The 12597-nt window shown below is 45.1% G+C and overlaps 1 protein-coding gene across 1 annotated transcript; it reads right to left on the bottom strand.

The window, feature by feature from the left end:
• Positions 1-662: 662 nt before the first annotated feature.
• On the bottom strand, positions 663-6915 carry C2H11orf87 (chromosome 2 C11orf87 homolog). The gene is made up of 2 exons (XM_040057067.2): positions 6876-6915; positions 663-6528 (listed from the first exon to the last, which is right to left on the bottom strand). The coding sequence occupies exon 2, from the start codon at positions 6378-6380 to the stop codon at positions 5904-5906; it is 477 nt and encodes a 158-aa protein (XP_039913001.1). The 5' UTR covers positions 6381-6528; positions 6876-6915; the 3' UTR covers positions 663-5903.
• Positions 6916-12597: the final 5682 nt, after the last annotated feature.

Genomic DNA, 12597 nt, shown 5'->3' with positions numbered 1-12597 from the left:
TGCTTAATTTATTAATTTATTAATTTAAGGGTTGTATATTTGCAGGCTTCAGCTCTGTTTAATAGATAAGTTACATCATTATATAAAGAGCTTGGAAACCAGAGCCTCACCATGTGAGTGACAGAGCCAGGAACAAAACTAAGGCACTCTGTTAGAATCCTAAATTCACCCTACAGCCCTTCCTGCTTTTACTGTTTTACAGAGCTAATATTTTCACCTTATAACCTACTATACTGGCCTCTTGTTTACAGTGCTCTTAATCCCCTAGAATAGCATTTGAAAAGTTTTAACCTATACTTGGTCAGTGACTGTGTAGTAAGGAAAAGTAAAATCATAAAAGCAAAGCAATGTGCTTTGAAATATTTCAAAAGATTTTAGGTTAAAATTTTCCTTGATTGGAGGTGGTATGAAAAACAGAGGTCAAAGAATGACTGTGAAACGACAACAAAAAATGTCTACATTATTTCATTCTGCCGTACAATGTTAAACTTTTTCCTGTTCGTATGTCTGTATTTTCCAGTATTTGCTTAAAAGTTTTTTCCTCTTAGAAAAGTAAAATAATGAACAGATTATATTGCTTCATTTCAAGGAACAAAACAACAAAGAAAAGCCAACTGGAACACCAGATTATATAAATAAAGGCAATTTTTACTGACACGGCTCTGATCCAAATATTTATTTATTTCCTAACTCATACAAAATTGACGCTTGTAGAGGTATTAGGTTAAAAGGGTTGGAAAATTAATTCTTCTAATTATCCACAGAGAACATATAGTACTGATGAATCAATGAAAATGTCTTTGACTTGAATAAGAAATACATTACATATAATTTACAGAAATAAGATCCAGTGTCATATAGAAAATGATGTTTTAGAGCAACAGGATCAGCAAGGACATCAATACTTGTCTCTGCTGTGGCTGGAATGGCTTGCCCTTCACCCAGGCCCATCCAGTGGAAGGGGAGGCTTCCCATCCACAACTCCACGAAAGAAAGCCAACGATTTCCATTGCCAGGCATTTCACTGTTTGCTTGCCAGTCACCTCTCTCCTCAAGCCTCATACACACCCAGTTCTTGCAAGTTCGTAACGACTTTCTACACTAATGAGTTTGTCTGGATTCAGACCAGAGACCTACATGTAAAAGACTGAAAATAGAAGAAGGCTCTGTTCTACTAGAAATTTATTTTACAATCAGACGGAAAACTTGGCTTAGGGGAAAAAATGTTGGATACCTGAAAGAGATGAGTAAGTCAATCCTGGATAAAAGTAGTTCTAACTTTTAACATAAATGAAAGTGCTATTAAAGGTTTATATACGTGTCATGCCAAATTCTATAGAGATGAGAAATGTAATGAATCAGTATCTAAGTCATTATAAACTTCGCTATTTACACAAAAGAGAAAAAGAATATTTCCTACATCATTTGTCATGTTTCCCTTCATATCCTGCATACTTATTAAAACCTAGGGTTTCAAGTACCCATAGAAAAAATATGAACGTGCAGAGAGAATAACCACGAGAAAAGGAAAAAAGCAATCAAGTCCTATAACTGGATTTAAAATAATTCAGTCCTATCTAAAGAGTCAAATCCTGTTCTTTTTTCCTCCCTACATAAAAGTTGCACTCATAACAACAGAAGAAAAAAAGCACAGTTGCTTTATAACACTGGACACGGCTTTCCAGAAACAAGATAGCAATTACTCAGAAATGCTATGGAAAACATTGATCACAGAGTAACTTGCTAATTACATTAAAGAAGCAGCCTCTAAAATTAATTTCAAATTTTAAAAAAGGCTTTTTTTTTCCATAGGACAGTTTTGTCAATAACGTGAAGTCTCTCAGTTCTTTTGAGTTATACATCTATAAATTTACCGATATACATCTGGGAGAGATGTATCAAAAGTTAAAACATGTCTGGATGGAGAGCCCGGCAAATTTAATCTGAAACTACATTTGCAGTAGACAAACCCTCCATGAAAAAAAATGCCAGAACGAGATATTTGAATGAAATGACATTCCCTGTCCATGATCCACAAAGGAACCTAAGTGCCTCAGTCCATGGGAGCAGAGCTAACAGTAGCTGTGCAAGTTCCCCAGTGCCACCAGGCTGAAGCACCTGCTCCTCGTGGGAGGCAGTGGTTTCCATCCCCGTGGAGACTGCTAGGACAGGTGCAGAGCAGGGTCAGCGGTGGTGATGTGGAGAGCTGTCACCCTCCGCGTGGACTACAGACGAGATCCCAGTCCCAAGCCACTCCTGTTGATGCCAGCGAGGGCTGGATGAATCCCCAGGGCAGCGGCAGGCTCTGAGGACAGGAGTGCAGGACGAGGCATGACTGATGCTCCAATGCAGTCCACCACACTGCCCATCAGCTCTCCTCTCACTAGGCTCTACAAAAGGAGTCACTGCTGTCGTGCTTCTTCCACGAACAATGGCTGGACCAAACAGGAACCACTGAGTGAGCCTCACAGCACTTCTTATTCGTACACATGCAGGATGCTAGTGGCCAACCAGCTCCAATTCAGAACCAAGGAAATCCAGCCAGAGGATGTGCCCCCTAACAGAGCAAAGACAGTCTGTGCATCCATTAGTTGGCACTCAGCTGCCCAGTTTTCATTGTCACTCGTCAAAACCAGTGCAAATTCACAGGAAAAAGAATGTCCGCATCGAGAGGGTAAAAATCCTTCCTCATGTTCAAGAAAGGTGCAAGCATTTACCCAGCATCTCTATCAAATATCGTAGAAAAGGTTACACAAAAATATTTAAATATATGGATACAGATACATAGATATTACACTTGCATAAAATATGTATATTCAAAACCCTTTGGGCAGTTTCACATTTAGCTGAAAATGTATGCTTTAGAAATACGAACAATTTTCTACTCTTTTCTAGTTTAAGTAGGAGGGGGAGGGGAAAGAAGCATCAGCCTTATTAATACTGAATGCTAAGTGCAGAAGTTTAGCTGTAGCTGTAGGGTTTTGAAGCAATTGATTTGACAGAACCTCCAAGCATAAACTCTGTTTTAAAAATCCACATCTATTCCCTAGATTGCTTATTGTTTCATGAAAATGAAAACCTACGTGTCCTGCTCATATCAGCTAGATCTCCTGAGACCGTTCAATTAAACCTCATAAGCTTGCAATACGTAAAAAGATAGGGCAGTGTACGGGGAATATGCATGAACCTTATTGCAGTAATTCTGTGTGATAATAGGAATTTACAACTTCTCATATCTTGTCTAATTTAACTTTAGAAATAAAAAACCTTAAATGACACCACAAGAAGCTCACAGATCTGGGAAAATTAAAGTCAGTATGAAATTTTACTAATAGACCATATAATTTACACAGATTTACATAAATACAGAGATATTAAAATATTAAATCAAAGCTAATTAACAAAGGATAGAGTTTTACATGATAACATTTTAACTCTAGTCACACTTTCGCAACTACTTTCAGTGGCATGAGATAATATAAATAATACATATACCTGTATATCCATAATATATATAGATCACGATATATATATCTGTCTCTCCATCCTTCTTTTTTTCTTCAAAAATAGGGCAATTTTATAACTGCAATGAGATGTGACAAGCAGTACACTTCTGGGGAATTATTGCATGCCTTGAGTGCATAAGGCAGAAGGAAGAGTATCTGACTTCAGACACTAAGGAAGTGGAATCATCAACCAGAAATGCACTGGAGTGATTTGGAACATCTTATTGCTTTTATAAAACTCAAAATTATACACTGTTGGTTTGGGATGGGGGGTGGAGGGGGGAGGGAGCGTTAAAGGTACAAAATAAAGGGGAAAGTAATACCTCTCTGTTTAGTGGAGATCAGCGGTCAGGAAGCTCCATCAGTGCTCATTGTCCTGAACACTCCTCATTGTCCTAAATCTATTCCCTGTGGTGCAATACTGTGCCGCAGTTGCATAAGGAGGTTAAACAGAAAAGTTCATGCATCCTTTATTAGGGGGAAACAAAACAAAGCAAATTTCCTTGCCCACCAACAATGAAACCCATTTTCAGCGAGAGGCAGCCGTGGCTCGCGTCCTTGCAAACACCCCTCGCTCCGTCGTGCTCACGGCAGCTCGTCACACTAACCTCAGCAGGTGGAGAGGCTCCTTGGGCTCCCTGGTACAGCTCTTCCCTAAAACAGTGGAGGCACGGATCCAAACTTAACAGCAATTTCCCATCACACCAGGAAAGATCAGGAAGCAAGAAAACTGGGTAACAGAAATACTGCCTTGAAATCTCTGCATTTTGGGGGTATTATAGGAGTGTGGGGGACTTCTGCCGCTCTCCCAGTTTTAAATTGGCTAATGACATTCACTCATAGATTACGGCTCCAGACCTCCTGGTCTGTGTGTCTGGGAATATTTTATTCAGCCACCCTAGCAGACAAGAGCATGTCAGAGAAGAAATACAAAGGACACAGAACATTAAAAACTGTGGACTATTACTATATCCTCAAATCATTTTAAATGATTAAACATAAAAAAAAAAAAAAAAAAAAAAAAAAAAAAAGGAAGAAATCCCTCAGGATCACTTTTTCTTTGCTGTAATTTTCAGATGTTAGTATGCACAGTAGAGGGCCGCCTCTGCTACGATACCACACTATAGGTTTCAAAGTTTGGATACGGCACGCTGTTACAGCACCTTCAAGTAATGGTCATTGATTTAATCACTAAGCAAAGACGCATTTTCTGTAAACCACACTGTGTCCTCCAGCACACACAGTACCAGCAGCCACTCACACCAACCACCCAGAGACAACGAAACTCTCTGTGCTTGCTAGGGATAAACTACACCACTTCTAAGCAGCCACGTCAAAAATAAATATCTGCCAGGTTTTGGGAGTGGACGTTTTGCACAACTGCATTATTTGTTTCCCAAGAGAGGAAACGATAAAATTAAGTGTTGTCTGTCCCTAATTGTCTACAACATTAGGAGGGTTGAAAATACACATCAGCCTAAAAAAGTAGAAGCAAGATCTGTACTGCTGCAGGATTCCTTGCTGGGAGACAAAGCTGTAAATGCAGGCATTCAGTGCAGGGTGCCTGGTGCAGAACTGGATTGTTTCAGGACCAACAGGAGCCACAAAGACAACCTCCCCTGGGAGGGGACGGGCAAGTTACTGCACATTACCTCTCCCTTCCACACAGAATGGTACTGGGTTTGGGTTTCACGGCTCATGGCGTGGGGAAGGGAATGCTTTTCAAGATGAGGGGAGCTGATGGGAGAGGAAAACTCAGGCACTGCTCTCTGCAGACAGCCGACTCCATCCCCCAGAGAGTGAGTGGGTCACTCACTGCTGCAGCTGGGGGCACAGGGCCAGGGGGTCAGAGGGTGCTTGCAGTTAAGCTCAACTAGGGATGGCCATTTCTACACCAAGCAATACCCAGCTCTGGCAAGGAGTGAGAGGGGCACAGATCCCAGCACAAAAGGATAGACCAGTGTACCACGAGTCTGCTCCGAGATGACAGAAGGGTCCCAAGGCACCCGCCAGACCTGCCTCTCTCCCCACAGCCCAACCCACACCATGTAACAATGACACAGGGTGCAGTGGGAATCCCAAGAGCAGTGGGAAACCCAATTATCCCTGTACTTGGGGTAATAACGTCCAGAGAAAAGGGACCCCCTACCCCTGACCCTCTCGTGCAGGTGGATGACTTGGTATTTAGTAGCTGTGTGCAGCTCCTTCTCCAGTAAAAAGATGCATCCTTTCCTCACACAGTCAATGAGAAACGCAATGTGATCTGTCATGCGCTTGGATCATGGGCTGGTTCGTTCATTTGAATTAGCAATGTTTTCTTCTTCTTCGGGGACTAGAATAATCACTCAGATATTTACAAACATCAGTCAGCGCCTTCACGAGGTCTAGCCCAAACCATCATGACAAAATCACCGTCTGCAGGAGCCCCGCGCCAGCTGTGTCCAAACAAGCCTGTGCTTGCTGAGAGCTGGGGGCTGCTGAGGGAGAGGAGCGCTGGATCTCTGAGTCCTGGGGGGCCCTTCCCAGTCGGTTGTCTCTTCCTTGGGGTGCCTCTCCCTGCGCCGCTGTTCCAGGGTGCTGGCTGCCTCTATTGCTGCTGCGGGCACAGTGGTCCCGTTCATACTCCTCCTGAGCCTTTTGCATTTTCCGCTTCTTCATCTTCCTCTTGTGGATGTGGAAGGTGGTGAGGGAGAGGAGGATCAGGCAGAAGATGAGAGTGACCAGGACAATTAAAACCAGGGTGGATGAGAAGGACTGAAAGAGTTGACCCACTTGCGTGATGCAGGTGCTGCTGGTATTCAAGGTGGCAGATGTCCTGTTCAGAAGACAAGGCGGCAAGGACAGCCTCAACTCTTTGGAGAGCTTGGCACTCATTGAGGAGGCTACGGAAGACGAGGATCTTCCTCCCCTCTCCGAAGACGTCGAAATTTCAGTCGGTGCCGGGCTGCTGGCGGGCGCTCGTTGGAAATGCCCGGGATGCTGCCGGCTCAGCCTCCCGCTCGCTCTGAAGCGCCCGAGCAGCCTGCAAAGGGAGCCGGACACATCAGCGCCCCGAGGCAGCCACGCTGCGCATCTCCCCCGCCCCAAACCCGGCTGCGGCAGCCTCCGCCCTGCGCCCCGCCACGGCCCCGGCTCCCCGCCGGAGGGTGCCGGGACGGGGCGCCGCGCCGCCGCTCCGACTTCGCCAATTCCTCGGCACCCCGGGCGGCACCGCCCGGCCGCTCCCCCAAGTAGTTGCCGCGGGAAAGGGAGCGAGGGAGCGGCGGCGGGGTGCCGGCGTCCCGCGCCGCGGCGGCTCCCGGCCGCGGGAGCCGAGCGGGTCCTGTCCCGCCGTGCCGCCGTCGCCGCCCGCCCCGGACCCCCGCTTACCTGCGCGGCGAGGGAGCGCCCGTGCGCCGCGGGCGCTGGGGGCTGCGGCAGCGCGGAGTGAGCGCAGGAGCGGAGCCGCCGCCGCTTCGGGGAGCGCCGCCCGCAGCCGCAGCCGCCCCCGGCCGCTGACGTCAGGGGCCCGGCCCGGCCCGCCGGCCGCCGCCCCGCTCGGCCCCGCGGCGGCGGCACCGCCCGCGCCCCGGCCGCACGCAGCCCCCGCGGACGCGCGGCCCCGGCCCGCCCTGCCCGCCTCCGCCGCCACGCTGAGAGCGGCCCGCGGCCCCCCTCCCCAAAAGAGCCGGACGTGCCGCCGCACGCACCGACCGCAGCCGGCCCCTTCGCCCCCGGCCCCTTCGCCCCCGGCCCCTTCGCCCCCGGCCCCTTCGCCCCCGGCCCGGCCACGCAGACGCGCCGTGGCCAGAGCGCCCGCACCGAGCCACCCCCGGCCCCTTCACCCCGCGGCCGCCGCCTGCCCCCGCCCGCGAACCGCGTTCGCACCGCAGCCGGCGCCGAGCTCCCGCCGGTACCCAAACCCCGTCCCTCCGCACAGCCAGCGCCCGGCCGTGCCCGGGGAGGCTGCTGTGAATCTGTGGGAACGGGGCAGTGCCAGGGACTGCCGGGGGGAATACGTGTGAAAACTTGCCCAACCAAGGCTAAGTGCATCGCAGGCTTTTTGTCAAGAACGAACAGGTACGAGGCTGCCCATTAATGCACTTAAGCCAAAAATGGGATGATATCTAAACATAAGAAAATCTGTTATTTGGAAAGTACTTTCAGAAGTGCTAACAGGATAGAAAAAATAATTACCATTAGGATGGAGCTCTTTGCATTTCCAAAAGGAACGAACTGATGTGGTAGTGTCTGGCGACATGGGACAAGATCCGATGGCCAGGAGGTTCCATCAGTCCCATGTTGTGTGCTCTAGACTGACCACATGTACTGGAAGAAGAGTTACTACGAAGCTCTGGTGTAAGTAACGGGACTTAAGGAAAAACAGAAAGTATCCATCCTTTCGAGTGGCTAACAGGATAAGCTGTGACATGAGTTGGAAAAATCTTGGTCAAGAACAAAGATCCATTAGATCTCCTGACCCTGCTAGAGAAGAACCTTTCACAGAGGTGGACAGAAGCTGACAAGCTGCACATTTAAGCAGTTCGCTGTTTCAAGGCAGATTTCTTCTGTAATGTCTTTGTCTCTGATAAATAAATGCACCACACCTTGATTGTTCTGGAGAAAGATTTACAGAATAAGCTACATTCAAGACAGTTGGGATAGTCCCAATCATTTGCAAAGGAACTCCATCTTAATGCTTCCTCTAAAACTAAAGGAATAGAGGTTTCCATTACTCCTTCCCCTCTCCAGAACAATACAGCTTGGTGCTGGAGGGGTGCTGCACAGAGAGGAAAGACATTCAGTCTGGTACTGAGAGACAGGCCCTCGCCCACTCACTTGCCCGCTGCTCCTCTCACACAGCTCTGCTCCCTCAGGTGCATAGCTGGTGTCATTGCCAAAACACACCTCCCCATGCGGTGGGGTTGGACTAGGGGAATGGTAACAGTCCGTTCCAACCCAAATTATCATATGATTCTATGATTCTCAGCTCAGCATTCCTTGCACACATGTCCAACCCCTCACACACACACATCTCCATAGCCTCACTGGCTTTCTGCCCGAGCTATTTTCTTCCTCCTCCCTGCAGCGTGCACATCTGAGGTCTACATTAATCAGTGCTCTATACTTGCTGCCTTAGAGGAGTAATCAACCACCACAGACTGGAACAGCACATCAATCCTCAGGCCATCTCCTCTTTCCTCCCACTATTCTTTGCAAAGCAGCAGCTGAATGGGGGGCTGCAAAACAAGGGTGAGGGGTATGGGGACCACTCATCATGGCCTGTGCCACTGGAGAACACTTCTGATCCCACACAGAAGCAACCAAGGTATAAACCAGTAGTGCTCTGCTCCCTGACCAGGCCCCACTGAACCCTTTGGCTTAAACTGAAAGTGGGAAAAGGATAGCGTTTAATCCCAAAAGTGTGTGCGAGTTTGTGAAGTTGCAGCAGTTGATGTGAGACTGATGTTCAGAAACTACCAGATGATTAGAAATAATTCATTTTAAAAAATCCAAACAACACCATAAGAATGGCCTTTTTCACAGAAAAGAGTAAAGGTATGAAGATACCTTAGAATGTTAGCCCTGTTTATGGCAGAAATAACCAAACTGGAGATTGAATAAAGTTCAAAACCAAAGGATTTACTAACTCAAGATGTATTTATTGCAAAAATAAATAGCTAGGACTACTTATTTGTTGCACTAGAATATATGACTATGTCTTCAGGTTTTATGCGTTGAGAGAGGCAACACAAGGCTACTGAAAGTTAAATTACCCTAAATAAATTTAAAATCCTTTGTATATTAATTTTACCTGTTGTCCGCTGCCTGCAGTTATTCACATTACACCTTGCTTTTAGGATTAGGAAATAGTGAGAATGTGTCTTATGTATTAGTATGATAATTATTCCAAGGTTTTTCCTAAACCGTAAAGAATGAGAAATGGGTTCAGGGAGTGGACAATGGTAGAGACCTCAGCAAATGTGTAACTCCTTCCCTACTGTCACAGCCCCTTCTCTGTGCGTTCATGTATAATTTTGCAATATTTCTGCTTTAGCTAAAATAAATGAAAAGCAGAGATTGCTCTTGCTCTTTCTGGCAACTAATTTTACAGTGTTTAATAAGAGAGCCAGAAGAGAAGCATTGTAAACTAAAAGGGAAATAACTCTGCTGTGATTACACATACCTTGGCATTCTGGTTCATACTGGCTGTGAGCCAACCCAATGGATTCAAATATCCATGAGAAGAATACAGGAAGTTTCAGAAATCAGGAGGAAAAAAAATCTGTGTTGTTATTGTGTATTATTCCTTTGCTCTGATTAACTGTTATAACTGTATTTGAATATATAAATAAAAATATATAGATAATGCAGTAATGAAAAACCCTTATTTTGTCAGGCATGAAAATAAAGGTCATGATATCTTTAAGGGTGCCCTCTTTCAAGAATAAATTGCTCATTAGTTATAGTGAATTCAAGCATATCATATAAACAGTATGACATTTATTGGGATTAGGCTTCTTGCTCAGGGAGGATTGGTCACTGTGTTATAGAGGACATGACATTAAGGGAATAGTTTTTGAATTTTACAACAAGGCTTGTACTCATTAGAACCTTGATAACTCCCAGTTTTCTCTTGCTTCCCATGGTTAAGAAGCAGACAGCATACATGCGTCCAAATCCCATAAATGGACTTTCATACATGAATTTTTTTTAGTCTATAATTAGAAAAGTTGTTCTTTCAGATACTAATTCCTCAGTCCCTGTATTACAAGGCCCTTTTTTTTTGCTATGGCAGTTGCCTAATGAGATAACCTCTGTGAGCAAAGGCTGTTGGTGTAAGTAAAGGTTTGGTGGTTCAGGCCCTTGCCTATTAATGACCCTTCTCGCAAAAATTTATTGTCCCACCAGTGTTTAAATTTAGCACTTGATTGCATATAGAATAATGCATGATCCCTTTTTCACCAAGATTGATGTCATCATTTGCCAGCAAGACCAAGCACTCCGTGAATGCCAATTACCCTGGTATTAATCTGCTATCTCCCCAAGGGATTAAGGCCGTCTGTGTAGAAGTCTTTCAGGACTTTACATACTCCCACTACAACAAGTGAAACCCAGTTTTAAACATGGTTTGAAAACCTCGTACTGTAGATAGAATGGATTTTACAACCAAAATAAAATAAATTTTTGTTTCATATGCACTGGTAGGTCAGCTAAGATCCTGCAGATACTAGAAGTGTCCTTCAGAGATTCTGAGCCGGAATGGCTTTACTATGGCTGACAATTCTGCTTCCCAGGCTACCCAGCTCAGAAGCAGATATTCTTTTTCTTTCTTTCTTCCACACCTTTTAGAAGAAGGTAGTCTGGGTGATATGGACTCACAATTATTTCAGTTTGAGGAGATGATTCTTTATGAAGCTTAAGAACAATTTTACATATTCATTTTCTATTCTGACTTTTGAAAAACATTCTTTTCTTGTTCTGGTAAAGAAGAAACCTCCCACATGTGATGGTGAGAATTTAAAAAAGAAAAAAAGAAAAGGATGCTTGTGATGCTGACCAAGGAAGGTTACTAGGCTTTTGCTGAATTCAACGGGGTGTTAAATGGCACTAAGAGCAGAACATAGGTCCAGACCATGAAGAAATAAGTAAACAACCTTGAGCTTGCCTGACCAAGTACACAGACCTAATTATAACATCAGAATTCTAAAGCTGCACATGCATACATCTACTAATGCAAAGTGGATCTGAGTAAAATTATTGCAAAGGGAGGAAAGAAGGAAAGTATTTTAACTGTAACTATGCACTAAAAATGCACTAAAAATTACTTTATTCATTAGCCAATACGTTTTAGAATGGCAGCGTCAGAGTAATGACCTTCCACATTTAATCTTTTGGCTTTTCTAAGACAGAGTTTTCAGGGCATTTGGAGGAGCAGACTTTGATTTTATTTTTAAATAGAGAATATGGCTAGTGATTGGTGAAACATCAAACAACTGTAGCAGAGGGTATCACCGAGAGAGAATACAGAAATTTTTACCACTTGGTCAGACTGGAGTGAGGTTTAAGCGTTATGATCCACAATTGAAATCTGATCCCATGTTAACAGACCCTCACAGTCTGAACGCATTTCAGAGCTAATTCCACACAACTGTCACTGCAGCTTTTAATATGGAATGAAGCACTTGTTCAGTCAAACTCTGTGACTGGGTCAGATCCAGCCCTGGAGGGCGGTGGGCTGGGGCAGCCTCAAGCCTGCATCCCTCTTCTGTGACCCAGAGCGCTCTGCCATCCCACCAGTGGGTGGTGAGGGGGAACCTCCCAGTGAGAGAAAGAAACAGCCACACTTCCCACAGATCATTCCATAGGACAAAGGCAGAACAGTCCTCACATATGCTCATGTGGTCCATCTGTACCTTTACACAGAGTAGAGCAGCAACACTTTGAAAGGGACACTTAGGATAACAGTCTGGCAGCTGCTGTCTGCGGGCAGAAGGCTGGAAGTGAGGGGACTTGAATTTGGGTCTTTCAGCTCCAGGCAGCACATGTCAGCCTGAGACAGGAGATTTTCTTGTTCATTCCATGCACATAACAACCCTCCCGCTCCCCGTAATGTCCTGGCTTTTTTCCAGGGAAGAAATCTAAGAAAGCTGGGAAAGCGTAATGGATGACAAAGCCATTTACCTCTAGCTCTACTAGAAAAAACCCCATGATCAGTCAACTCCAGCTCACTGTGCTGTTCATCAGCAAAGTACATAGCTCAGATTTTGCCCAGGGCCTTTTATTTATATATTTTTATATATATATATATATAATTTTTTTTTTTTTTTTTAAATCACCTAGTGTGTGATGAGGAAGGAAGTTGGCAGCACTCATTATTATTCTGCTCTGCTGTTATCTCCTGGGCCCTGAACATCCAAAGGACCTTGGGTTTATCCCCACTTTTCCACTAGTGCAATAGTAAAAAAATCCTGATACCAGCTGGTAGAAATGCATTTTTCTTGCATTGTTGCGTAGCTGAAAGTCTTTGTGGACAGCCTCGTTCTCTCAATTTGTTTGTCACACTGATTGTGGTCAGGAATTTAACCACTTCTCTTATAGGAAATTGAAT

This window comes from Hirundo rustica, chromosome 2 (assembly GCF_015227805.2).
Source record: "Hirundo rustica isolate bHirRus1 chromosome 2, bHirRus1.pri.v3, whole genome shotgun sequence".
Classification (NCBI taxonomy): Eukaryota; Metazoa; Chordata; class Aves; order Passeriformes; family Hirundinidae; genus Hirundo; species Hirundo rustica.
This window is presented reverse-complemented; position numbering and strand designations above follow the sequence as displayed.